The following is a 14,384-nucleotide window of genomic DNA, read 5'->3' as shown; positions in this document are numbered from 1 at the left end:
AGGCATTTCTTGTTGTTTCTCATAGTTCAGGAACTCCATTTCTAAAAATTGAAATATGAAGCCAAAAGAACCTCTTCCTTCTTGTGCATCTTCTTTCTGTTTTTTAAGTTCCATTCTCAATTCTTCCAGGAGTGATACCATTTTAAAAACTTTTAAACAACCACCTGATTAATTTTAGTCCTTTAGATCCAATAGCCAAAAATCCCACAATCACCAAGTAATCCAAATAATCCAAAGCTGTTTCTTCTTGCTTCTTTTTTCCACTTTCTCTTCCTGGGGTTCTCTTATCTTGTTACAAAGTTTCAGTTAAAATGTATCTTTTAAGAATCTTGTTAAAGTTGCACTGTTAATTCCTTTCACTTCGAGGTGGTCTCCTTCATTTTTCCAGATCCCACCCTTTTGTTTTTTTTCCTTCTTTTAAAAGTTTTTGAGAATCCAGAAATCTTTATTATCTCTTTGACATTTTATTTTCAGCTTAAATATTTGTTGTTGTCAAAGTGGATTTTTGCCGGTTTCTTGCTTAAATCTCTTAGTTGTCAATATAGGGAAGAAAAGAAAAAAAAACCAAATCCTTTCCCTTCCCTCTCTCATTCACTGCTTCAAAGTCTTCTTTGGGAACAATGTTGTTCTTTATAATTCAAATTCTAGGGTACCTAGTATTGTTGCTTTTTCAGTCTGACCTGGTCAGCCAAAACTTTCTCTTCTTATCTTCCTCCTACACATTCTTTTCCAGTTAAGTTCTTCTTTGAGGTGGCCATTTCTGACCACTGCTGCAACTGCCTTTGGGAAAGGGAGTAATAGCCAGCTGGGGAGGAAAGATGCGATTCTCCTCAACCCTGCTGGCAGTCTCCCCCCTCTTCACCACCTCTACAGGGTGGCTTAGCCCTGAAACCAGCCAGCTCTGGGCACTTCAGCAGTGAATATAGATCGAAACTGTGCACTATCGCAGATTTTGGTCTGTCGCCGAAGAATCTCAAACCAGAAGCCCAGGGAGAAGATTCTTAGCAGTGATGAAATCAATGATACTTGAACACGGAAAAACTTTTCTCAAAATATGTCAGTTAAGGATAATGTTTTTTTCCTGTCCTCTATGGGTTATTCTGCCAGTGTGAGGAATTGTAAAACATATAGTCTTATCTCCAATCTTAGATTTAGATTAAATGTAAATATTGTTGATTATTTACTTGGAAATGCTTCACTTTTGTTAGGACATTTTTTTTCTGCTCTGTAGCTTTCTGGTATTTGAAATAGTGTTAGGCTTAGCCTAAAAAGGACATAGAACAATTTAAGCAGAGTTCAGGTATTTATTTGGTTGCACACAGTAGACAGAATCTTGCTAGATTAAATATTCACCATAATGGATAGGGATATTTTTGTGGCTATTCTAATTCTCTTCTTCAGTCTCCTATCCCGGTTCAGGCTATGCTGCCTCTTGTCTCATCCACCTTTTTCTTGGGAAACCTCTGGGTCACTGTGGGCTATCACACTAGCTCCCACACTATCTTTCACAGAATGGGATGCAGATTGGAGAAATGCTTATCAGATTCAACAAGTTGAAGCAAAATTTCACCTGGTTATAGACAACATTACTTTGTGGAGGATTCACAAAGACAAGGAGGAAAATCACCCTCTGCCTGTTAGACATCAACAGTAGTATCACTAGGAAACAGGAAGATTCAGTACAGCACTCCTTCTCAAGTTAGAGTTCTGTGGGGAAGAAACGGAATTTGCTGCAGCTATGTGAATGATACAGAAGACAGTGAAAAACATAAGTATAAAAATATTCTCCCTTGCATTAGAAGATACTACATTACTCAATCAAATTCAAAGCTTTTTTGGATCAATCCTGATCCAGATAATTGGTTTATGCAGGTTGTTGCATCAAGGTTGTTGTATTCTGACCAATGAAATCAACTAATATTACTGTGGGGAATATAAAATACCTGAATTTCTCCTCTTACTAAATATGGCTAAATTCGACATCATATTTGTCTGTGAAACATGGCTCAACACATCTTTCCCTGACTCTATTACCACAATAAGAGACTATCATGTTTACCGATCAGATCATGAAATCCGTAGAGGAGGTGGTGTTGCTATCTTATATAAAAAGTCCTTACATCTAAAAAACATCCAAGTTACCCAGGAGCTTGCTCTTCCTGAGACCATCATCTGTGAACTATCCTTAAATATCACATTTCAATTCTTACCATGTAACAGAGCCCCTGATTATGACATCAACATGTAAACAAGCTAAATACACTACTAACACGGGCAGCATCCTGCCCACATGCTTTTATCTTTCTTGGTGACTTCAATCTACCTCATATTGACTGGTCCCTAAATGAATGTACAACTGAACCCATACACGCAACCTTCTACAATGCTGTTACAAATCTGAGTCTGGAACAACTAGTAACCAACAACACTAGACTAAACAACTGCCTCAATCTCATCTTCTGCAATAGTTTGAATTTAATTTAGGGAATACAAACTAAAGAACCCTTTTCCAGCAGTGACCATAATATGATTGACTTTTGTCTCAACATACGCCCACATAAAAATCATCACAATGACTTAATCCCCAATTATAACTTTAAAAAAGGCAAGTATGATCTTATAGACAACGATCTCTCATCCCTTGATTGGTAATCTCTATTCACTGGATGCAATACTGTTGAAGACCATTACAACATATTTTTACTTGAAGTCAAAAGGGTCATCAAACTATATGTACGAACAACAACTCCCAAACCAAAAAAAACCCCAGATTACCCATAACAATAAGGAAACTATAATCCAAAAAGAGATCACTCTGGCGGAAAAACAAATCTGGTCACGTTGCCAATTTCAAAAGCCGATACAAAAATTTATGCCACCAGATAAAGACTGAATGCACCAATTATCACATTAAACAAGAGGGAAACCTTCTATGCACCAATTCCACCCACACTTTTTACAATTTTGTAAACAACAAACTAAAAGACTCAAGGTCCATCCCACTCCTGATAGGACCTAATGGTAAAGACTGCAACGACAACACCATCAAAGCCAACATCTTTAACAAATTCTTCGGCTCAGTATTTGTAAACAGCAATGGATCATAATCAATTATTAACCAATCCATTATCCTCCACTTAGAGACAAACAGCCTACTCTCCAATAAACAATATGGTTTCAGGAAAAAACTATCCTGTACTCTGCAACTCTTACACTGCAAAAACATATGGACTACACAACTCGATCAGGGCAAAGCAATAGACGCAATCTACATAGACTTCTGTAAAGCCTTTGATTCAGTGGTACATGACAAACTATTCCTAAAAATAAAATCTTATGGTATCTCTGGACAACTGCATAACTGGATAGAAGCATTCCTGTCAAAAAGACAACAAATGGTCAAAATTGGGAGTGTCCTATCAAATTCTGTACCTATCAACAGTGGTGTCCCGCAAGGCAGTGTTCTAGGACCAACTCTCTTCATACTCTACATAAATGACCTCTGTGATCATATTAAGAGCAACTGCGTTCTTTTCGCTGAGGATGTAAAGCTGTTCAATACCACAGACAATATTGCTACTCTTCAAAAAGATCTTGACTAGGTATCAGAATGGTCAAACAAATGGCAACTTCAAAGCAACGTCAAGATCTTGTTGATGATCCAAGCTCTGTAAAGGACCTTGGAATACTCATCTCTAATGATCTAAGTGCTAGAGTCCACTGTAACTACATAGCCAAAAAGGCATTAAGAGTTGTTAACCAAATCCTATGTAGCTTTTTCTCTAGTAATAGCACACTACTAACTAGAGCATACAAAACATTTGCTAGACCATTACTTGAATACAGTTCATCAGTCTGGAACCCACATTACATATCTGATATTAGCACAGTTGAGAAAGTCCAGAAATATTTCACAAGAAGAGTTCTCCACTCCTCTACTCGTTGTAGAATACCTTATGCCACCAGACTTGAAATTCTAGACCTAGAAAACCTTGAATTACACCGTCTTCGGTCTGATCTAAGTATGGTATATAAAATCATACATTGCAATGTCCTACCTGTCAATGAATACTTTAGCTTCAACCATAACAATACAAGAGCACACAATAGATACAAACTCAAGGTTAATCGCACCAAACTTGATCGCAGGAAATACGACTTCAGCAACAGAGTGGTCAATGTCTGGAATACTCTACCTGACTCTGTAGTTTCTTTCCCAAACCCCAAAAACTTTAACCTTAGACTGTCTACTATTGACCTCACCCCTTTCCTAAGAGGTCTGTGGGGGGCGTGCATAAACGCACCAATGTGCCTACCGTCCCTGTCCTATTGTTTCTTTTATTTTTCTTTTTTTTAAGCAAATTTTATTGATTTTAAAAACAAACAGACAAAACAAAACATCATTAGACATTAAAAACATAAAACCTCTTTCCATTATAAATCTTTACAAGGTGGGTAACACATTATTTTATATCACATATTTCTAATTTATCCCATTTCCATGTAGACACGTAAATTCCCTTTAACAAATTTCACATTATTTCTCTTTACTCTTATTCAATCACATTTCTTTTCTAATTTATCTGCTATTCAATCATCACATTTATATTTTCCTCTGGCTTGTTTACAATTGTTCTCATCTGGCCTTCCTCTGAGATTTTATTAATTCTCAATTAAACACACACACATAAATCACAAAAACATAAAACTTCCTTTTAGAAAGTAACTTGGCCCCAGATTACCTCTTTTTGTATGGACTTCAATTAAATTCATGCTCTTCTTATATACCATTACCTATCTTGTTTACCATTCTATATCTTCTATATAACTCCTCCCCACTTTTCCCTCTTCTTAATTCTAGTTTATATATTTCATCTTGCTTTAAGACAATATTTTTATATCTTTTGTCCACTTTTCCATTTACATCTATCTCATTCCCAATATAAAAAAAGGATAATTTCTCCTGAAATCACTAATCAGAGTATGATGCTTTTCTATCATTCCCCTAAAATGAAGTTTGAAATAACACCTAAGTCCCAATCTGATTCTGCTTAGTACATTCTACTATTTCAAAAACAAATACTACAATAATAAATCTATAATAATCAACACATTAGCCCATTAAACTCTATAATTAAACTAATATTTTAAACATTTCCTTTAATATTTTATTAAAATTTAAAATCATTAATTATTAAACATTTTAACATTGTACCTTAATATTTTAATCTTTTATTAAATCTTATAGAATTCTAATTTTCTATTTTTAATACAAATACAAGTGCTACCATACTATCATGTGTACTTTGCAGAATCCCTTTTTTTAAAAAAAAACACATACATTACCCTTTGTCCCTAAAATTTTTTTTCTTTTTCCCATCTTGTTTTATACCTTTATAACTTTTTTCCCCCTTTTCCCTTTCTTTCTTGGCCCACCTAGACTTTTTACCCACTCCTCTCCAAACCTCTGCCTTCTTGGCTTCCCCTTTCTGTTGCATTCTTCTTTCCTTTTGCTTTCTGTCATTATATTGTTTTTGCATCTTATTTTTCTCTTTCATGGATATTTTTTTATGTCTTAAGTCCTTCCTTTTCCCTCCTCTCTTTCTCCTTTCTTTCTTAATCACACTATTTAATTCATTAAAAATGGCTTCTTCTTCTTCCGCTTCTTCCAACTGTTGTTTAATTTGCTGACACATAGCAAGCGCCATATCTAGAAAACAAAGGGCTTCTCCCATAGCGTCCTTGCCTTCTTTCCTTATTTTTAGATATTGTTTTTTTAGTTCATCGAGAGATAGAGCCATTATAAACTTTTTCTTCTTCTTTTTCTGTATCCTCTTCTTGTTATTAAGCCAATCAAATATTTCCAAATTTAAAACAATTCCCCAAAGTCCCAAAGTCCCAAAGTCATCAAACAGTCCAGGCAAAGCACAAACTTCTTCCTTTTACAGTTTCTCTTCCTGGGGTAAAGTCAGTTAGGGAAAAAAAACCCAATCTGTATTTTAAATCTTTTTTTGCAGTTAGCTTCTAATCTCTTTATCTTCAAAGCATCTCCAACAAAGTCTTAAAATAATTTTTTCCCCCAAGCCTTTCCCTTCCCACTTGTAACAAAGGGCTTTAAGTTTTTACCTTCTGTTAGAGAGCAGATTTTCCATGTCCATTTGTTAATTCCATAAGGGAGGGAGAGTAACTTTCCCTTTTAACACTTTCCTTCGCCGCTAAAAACCTCCATTGGGAACATTGTAGCGTCCAAAAAGAATAGTAATTTTCCAGGTATTAGATATGTCCTTAAAGTCCCGGTTCAGCCAAGAAAAACTTTCATTTTAAAACTTCCTTCTTCTTCCTCCTGCACATTCTTAATCCAGTTGCCGGCTTCTTCGTGGCGGCCATTAAGACTGCCGCTCCACCGCCTTGAGAAAAGGGGGTTATTGCCGGCTGGGGATGGGGTCTGCGGTACCCCTCAACCCCTGTCCGGATCCCCCCTATCTTCAGCTACCCCAACAGGGCAGTCTTATCCTCCAGATCCGTCAGGATCGGAGGCATCAGGACGGCTAGCACAGCAGGGATCGTGGAGAAACGTGAATCCCTGCTGTCACCGAAGCCTGGCAAACCGGAAGTCTCCTTTCTTTTATTTTTCTTATATGTACTCATTTCATGTATTCATAATTATGTATATACTTATACTTATTATCTTGTAAGCAATTGACAAATCAAATCAAATCAAATCAATAAATAAATAAAAAGCTCCCCAAATCTGCTTTCAAGGTTATTAAAAAAGTGCTTAACCTTTTCATCCTATGCACAGTAAGCTGAAATTGAACAAACTGCATCCGGGTGTTACTGGCATATCAATCAGGAAGCAAGATGCTCTGAAAGATGTGGAAATCTCCTAAATCTTGCTTTCTTACACCAGATGTCTCATCTAAAATCCCAACACCAGATCTTTCATAAAATTCCACATCAAAGAAGAGATTTACATATCTAAGATCAACAGACCCTATAGGGTGAGAAACAAATTTCCAGATTTCACACACCTCAATTTACACCTCTAACATATCTCACAATCAAAGCCCATTTTTACTATAAATATTACTACTGTCAGTGTTCTTAGCTTGTAACCTACCTTTTGATTACATGTTACGCTATTGAAATAAACTCTGTCTCTGCTTCAAGCAACTTGTCTTGTATGTTCTATGGGGAAACATCTAGATTCGAACCCAGGATTTTCTTCCAACATTTGTTTCTGATGACTTAATTAAATGTGCCAAAGCTGAATGCAAGTTTAGGGTGGCTTCCTATCAAAATAAAACAATATATTTAAATAAAACATGTTTGATGCATCTCCAACAACATTAAATGCAATACTGTAAAGTCTTTTCTAAAATAATAGTTGAAAAGAATGTGATTTAAAATCTAATGAAAAATTTAGGTCTTTTTGAATGAGTTAAATAAAAGCAAAGTTTGAAAAGCAAAACAATAAAAGAAATTTTTTAAAAATATAAAAATGGTAATCCCCTTTCTTTACATGTCTCTTCAGCTCTCTGTCCAACCACTTATTTATTTATTTATTTAGTAAACATTTATGCCACCCATCTCCCCTATAAGGTGACTGTGGGCAGCTTATAAATTATAGAAACAAATGAAAAATAGTTAAAAGATTAAAACAAACTGACATTAAAATATTGTTAAAAATTGTGCTTATTGCTAAGATATTTTTATACTGTGCTTTAGACATTATTACATATATTTATTTGGATCATTTTAAGTGTCAGTATCATTATTATTACTATTAAAATGGTTTCTTTTTTTCTTCAAAAACATATTCCAACTGTGTTCATTTGCCTTGTTGTGTAAGTATTATTGTCAATCAAGAGGAAGAGAATAACCTAAGAAAGATGTGCTCATGACATCCATTTGAATAATTAAAGTATTTATACTATGCAAGGATTCAAAAGCAGGTTAGACCATCACGAAGGGTTCTAAATTTGAAACACATAATTTTGCTGTGTGTCCTGGTCCTTTAGATTTAGGAATAAAAGTTAAATCTTTTCCATTAAAATAGAAAATTGAAAAAGCAAGCAGCAGTTAGGGTTGTTTCTTGACTCATTGCTGTTTAGCTGATTTACCAATTAGGTATAAACAGCCTTAAATTTGTCATTTGATTAAATTTGATGAAATGTGTTCTCTTGTATTACTAATACAATGCATTCTTATTTCTGCCCTGCACTCTGTATATTAAATACACTGTAAATGTAGTCTAAATATGAGAGTGGGGGGAAATCTGCAAAACTTGCCACAGAGTTTTAAATTGAAAGCATATGTCAAATTATATTCAAATGTCATAATTTTGTATTGCAGATTTGTCTAAAGCAATAATTGATCACAGACCACTTAGATTTTAGGCTTTCTGTCTTGTTTTTCATTAAAATTCCCTTCTCCAGCTCCTTATTACCTCATTCCCTGTCTTGCTGCAGATTGAACATCATACAAATGCTTCCTGCATTTCCAAGAGTGAAGAATTGCTCCTTCCACACTTCCCCCAGCCTATTATGCTTTTCCTAATGCCTTTTTTGTAAAAAAAAAAAAAAAAGTGATAGAAGCTTAATGAGAAAACTCTTTTTTTGACCAACTTATTTGTCATTTTTAAGAGCAGCAACTGCTGATGGAAGGAATTTGCTGTTCACTAGCAATGGCATCACATTTCTGGATTCTGATCAGTTAATGTAACTTATACATGAATCCATGTTTCACATTGCCTGATATATTAGCTTGAATCAAAATGAGTAGCACTAGTATTGACTCTGGTTGCACTTCCTTTGCTTTGGATCTTAAAGTAGCAAAGTAAACTTGGACGGATGGTACAATTGTACATAATATGTTTCCTCTTCCAATAGTTTCTAGCAGCTTTGGAAGTATTGAGTTTTCCTGGACAGATTATTTTAGTTTCAGATATACACACAAAAAGTTCTTGAAATTACTTTCAGGTGTAAACCATCGCCATCCCATATATTTTGTATGCAGTGGTGGGATTCAGCCAGTTCGCACCAGTTTGGGAGAACCGGTTGTTAAATTTCTGAGCAGTTTGTTGAGCTGGTTGTTAGGGCAGAGAACCGGTTGTTAAATTATTTGAATCCCACCACTGTTTATATGTCTGTGGTTTCTGCTTGAAACCTCAGGTTTTTATGTTGAAGAAGGGTAAAAATAAGTTTACACAAAGGTTTTAGAAATGTAAATTTACTCTTGTTGCATGGCTAATTGAAAAAAAAAAAGACTTGGTCTCCATGTTGGAGAGAGTATATAAAGCAAATTTAGTGAGTAAGTGAGTGAATGAATGAATGCATTAATATTTTTTTGGTTTTCTTCAAATATGTAATGTCATTATTGGAAGTTGCAATTCACCTCTACATTCTGCTGTTTATGGGACACACAGAAGCTCACCTTAGTTTTTAGTAAATTGCATTATTACTATAGTGAATTTCTCTCTATCTCTGTCTCTCTCTCTCTCTCACACACACACACACACACACACACACACACACACATGGAATGTACACTATGGAAAATAGAAACACTGTATTATTTCATGGGCATAACAAATAATGGGTTATCTTGTGTAATTCTGTTTCTAGTAACCACCCTACTTTTAGCAATATATATCTAATAAAACAATGCAGAGTGCTGGGGTAGCCATAGAGTATTTAAAAAAAAAACAGGCAGAATTTTGATCGCATCATGGCAACCACTGTTTCAACTTTTTATAAAATCATACTCTATGAACACTCCTGCAGCATACACTGCAAACAAAAGAGTGCCAATGTAACAACATATATGCAAGGTTTTAAAGTAGCCCTGCCATTTTTCAGAACTGCAAAACACGTTTTGGAAACAAAATCCAAAGATGGTGTTTCTCTATTATTTCATACTTTACACTTTATTCAGACTTTATGCAAGAAAACTGTGTTAACTTGAATGTTAAAAACTCAGAAAAATCACTTTGTTTTAAAAAGTTGAAATATATTTTATAAAATCTTGAGGAAAATGCTGAGTATGAAATGTCCTAAGAAAAATAAACATATTCTTTAATATTGCTTCGAATTATCCTTCAGCAGTCTATTAGTAAGAGAAAATCAGAGTATATTTGCAAATGAGGATTCTCTCATTCATAACACTGCACATGGGAAGAACTTGTTGATAAGATATTGATTCAAATATCAATGAAAGATGTTGACTGAGGATAGAAAAGTAATTACTTCAAGGTGTGACTATTTTCCACTTTGCATGTAAGGCTCCCTCACAAACTGTGGTAAGAAATCAGAAAGTTGTCCTCTTTGTTTTCCACTATTTGTGCTGTGCTGTCACCAAAACAAGTGTGCAATAAATAAAAACTGAAAAATATATGGTATAACTATATATCCATGTTTATGAATTTAAATTCCAGTTTATTTGCATAAGTTTGTCAGTATTTGAGAATGACTTTAGCTTTCATGCTCTGGCCTGGTCTGGTTTATCTCAATGATAAATCTTTAGCTATGAACCAAAATTAAACCAACACTTCCTTCCAAAAAGTCTCTAATTTCCATAAACATATTCAGACTAGGATCTGCTAGCTCCCCTACAGATGTTGAGTAATGAGAGTAGACAGATGCAGGAAATCTATAGCTGGATCTACAAAAATATTGGTCTCTTGTACCAAGCTTAGACCTGTCTTCAATTTAATTTGGGATGCTGACAGTAAAATTCAACAGATTCTGAGAGTTGTAAACTAAAAAAAGAACATGTACCTTTTTTGTTGGCTTAAGGGTTGTCACCATCTTTGAAGAGAAGATGAAGCCCACTGTGCCAGCCAGTCTATGGGAATTGGATAGTCACTTAGGAATTATGAGCTGTCCCCTTAAGGGAATGCATCATGGTAAATGTAGTTAAAGGTATCTTGAGAAATGTAGTTCATGTCATGTGGCCACATCCGTAATCCTGATTGGTCACTAAATTGACACTCAATGGGTTGGGGGAGGTTTCCCTCCATTCTTGCCTGGATTCATGTACTGATAGTAGCTTTTTCTATTGCTACGAGATGGGTTAGGAGATAACCATCTTTTACCTGCAAGACTGATATACAAAGGATTGGTCATTAAAGAAGAACTTTGTCACAAAGGTGAGTTATGAGGATACCTGATGAACCAATAAATGTTCTTTGTTATGGACGTCTTGTTGAGTTATCTATCTGCATCTGTATAGTTTATGAATCCATCTCTGTACAAGATACAGAAAAGTAAAAGATGGTTATCTTCTAACTCATCTCATAGTGATAGAAAGAAGGTGCCATGAGTTAGAGAGTTCAGACAAAGAATGGAGGGAAACCTTCCCCATCCCCTCGAGGGTCAATGTAGTGACCAATCAGGATTACAGATGTGGCCATGTGACATGAACTACATTTCCCAGGATACCTTTAACTACATTTACCATGATGCATTCCCTTAAGGGGACAGCTCATAATTCCTGAGTAACTATCCAATTCCCATAGACTGGCTGGGACAGCACACCCACTCTATTAAAATCTTAGCAACAAAGGTGGGACGTAAATATTAAATTAATATTTATGTTACTTTCATTAATTTAAGGTATTTAAATCACCCCCTTATAATGACATTTTATTAAGTATTCATTCATTTGGATTTATATTCTGCTTTATATCCATCATCATAAGTCAGCACATATAATATTTCTTTCTCAATCCTTTTTTTGAGCACCATCTCTTGGAAAAAGTCAGTGAGCTTTGATGGACTTAAATCTGGGTCTCCCTGGTCTTATTTTATTACACTAAACTGGCTCTTTTTTGACATGTGGGCATGTATGTTGAAGCTAGCTGTTGGATGATTGTTAAAGAGTGCATTCATGATTCAAAAGAACCATTATTTGTCATGCATCTAATATATTTTTATTATGGAATAAGTTATGGATCTATTTCCTTTTCCAGGTACTGAAATGGGTAGAAGAAGCAGTGCAAGCTTCCAAAGTTCACCTCTTGTCTACAGACCATTTAACTTCAGGAAGAAGCTTTTGGCAGATCCCTTTTGATCCTAGCCTGAAAGAAGTTACAGTGTCACTAAGTGGTCCTTCTCCAGAAATTGAAATTCATAACCCTTTGGGTGAGATATTACTCTATTTTTATGAACAAAGCCAGGTATGCCTTATTTTCAGTACCTTCCTGTGTTTATTATGCAAGTAGTACAAGTTTATGGAGGACATATGATTACCCTCGACCATTGGATAACTCTAACTTCTTGAAGTATTTTATGGGATGGCAGTTGAGGAGTGCTACCTTTTTTCTAATTATGCCTCTCCTACTTTAAAAAAAAGTCATTGAGATTAAAGCACAGGAGACCAGAATGGCAAATCCAACATTAATAAAGATTAGAAAATTAGATGGGAAATCAAGAATATTCAAAAGTAGAAATGACAAAAAGGTGGGTAAACATTCCCAATAGTTTAAAGATGACAAGACATATTTTAGGCATTTTGAGTTTTCTACGATAGGTAGCATTGGAACCACAGAAGAAGATTGGTGACTTGCTATCTTATTTTTCATCTGAAGATCACAAAATTGATTTTAGTGGTATTTAGTGTTACTGTCTATCCAATTTATATAAATATTGACCAAGGGAATGATTTTTATATTTGAATTTAGTTCCAGAATTTAGGTTAGCAGGAAAACAACAACAATAAATTCACTTCTGCTGCAACCCATGAACAAACCCAACACCAGTAAAAGTATACCACACTATGTATCCATTGAGTTTTCTTCTCATTGCCCATATAGAGTACACATTTCCTGCATTTGACAATCTACTGGCAAATAATAAAGTCAGCAAATTGCATTACCTATAAATATTTGGATAACTGAGGAATGACTGCTAGTAGTCTAAAGGATGAAAAAAAAAAGAGGTTAGCCTTCAGTAAAACACAGATATATCTGAGATCTTACATGGTGGAACAGATATTCCAAAAAGTATCTGCACTTCAAGCCATTGAAGATCTTACATGTTATCAAGTATATCTCAAAATAGGGAAATAGGTAGCTAATGAAGAAACAGAACAGTAATGATTCAGCAATCAAACATATTGCTCAGAAACAGAGTAGCAGCATTCTGTAGCAGTTGAAGCCTTTCTGAAATCTCCAAAGATAGGCCAATGAAGATCTTATTAGATATGAATTTACTAAGAAATGAATCACTATGGTAAATTTGGGACAGAAGACAAACCAGCCAGAGCTGAAAGTAGAAGTATTGTCCAGTGAGAAATTGGATCTAAACTATCCTCAATTTACAAATTTCCCTTTTCAAAGGATCAGAAATCTATCTAACATAGTTAGTTTTCCTACAATGATTCCTAATCCCCGGTGTGTTAGGAACCAGGCCTCATAACTGGATATGAAGGGTGGGTGAGTGAGCAAAACTGAAACATTTCTCCTCTCAGTCTATGGAAAAATTGTCTTCCATGAAACTGGTCCTTGGTTCCCAAAAAGTTGGGACCACTGTTTTCCTAATTGCTTATCCTGGGATTAGCCCATTAATTATACCTCTAATTTATCATGATTAAATTTAAATCTATTGTTTCTGCTTGCAGACTTCAATGACACTGGCTCACTTGATTAAAATACAGACAGAGCCTTAGACAAATCTCTACAAATCCATGGTTTTCTGAGAACACACTTATTACAGCAATTTAACTTAATGCAAGTTAAATGCACTCCATATATGAATGAATGCACAATTCAAATGGAATATATATGTTTGTAACATAACACAGTTTGTGGTAAAGTTGCCGAAAGACAAAATTATTTTTTGTTGTATAGAACATAGTCCAGATGTGAAGAATTATTGAAATAACTAATAAAAATACTCATTCTTTGCCTGTGCTGTAGGTAAACTTGTAAAAAATGGATTTGGCTTGAATGAATTACTAAATATTGAAAATTCTGCTAAAGTAGTGAACATAAAAGATCCAGTACCAGGAACATGGACTATTCAGGTAACCCTAATGAAATAATGCTGCAGTTTACTTTCCACTACCTGAAGTTTTATAGAAAATGTATGTCAATTGTTTATTCATTTCCCATGTTTCTTGTTACTGAAGCTAAAGGATTTTTTTTCAGGCTTAGTGCTAAACATAGTTGGTTTTATGAATTGATATTTGAATCTATCCATTGCTCTGGTGCAAATGACTATCTTGACAAATGTCTTCAGTAAACTCCATTTTTTAAATCTTGATTTTCATGGCCCAATAGAGTTAAAAGCAAGATATCATGGTTCTGAAAAGTGGTGGCTTCACAGTTTAGATGCTTTTGGTATGCCAAGGGCATAAACAATAAACAATCAAGTTAATTGTCA

At 34.9% G+C, this 14,384-nt stretch overlaps 1 protein-coding gene across 2 annotated transcripts in view; it reads left to right on the top strand.

The window, feature by feature from the left end:
- Positions 1 to 14,384, top strand: part of HMCN1 (hemicentin 1) — a 253,333-nt gene that overhangs the window by 64,015 nt on the left and 174,934 nt on the right. For both annotated transcript variants that reach the window (XM_087930424.1, XM_026703203.2), the window contains exons 5-6: positions 11,972 to 12,143; positions 13,919 to 14,025. In XM_087930424.1, the coding sequence (XP_087786550.1) occupies positions 11,972 to 12,143; positions 13,919 to 14,025 (279 nt within the window). The remainder of the gene's footprint in view (positions 1 to 11,971; positions 12,144 to 13,918; positions 14,026 to 14,384) is intronic.

The sequence above is a fragment of the Pseudonaja textilis genome, chromosome 3, assembly GCF_049901715.1.
Source record: "Pseudonaja textilis isolate UNSWEBS1 chromosome 3, rPseTex1.2, whole genome shotgun sequence".
NCBI classification, from domain to species: Eukaryota; Metazoa; Chordata; class Lepidosauria; order Squamata; family Elapidae; genus Pseudonaja; species Pseudonaja textilis.
This window is presented reverse-complemented; position numbering and strand designations above follow the sequence as displayed.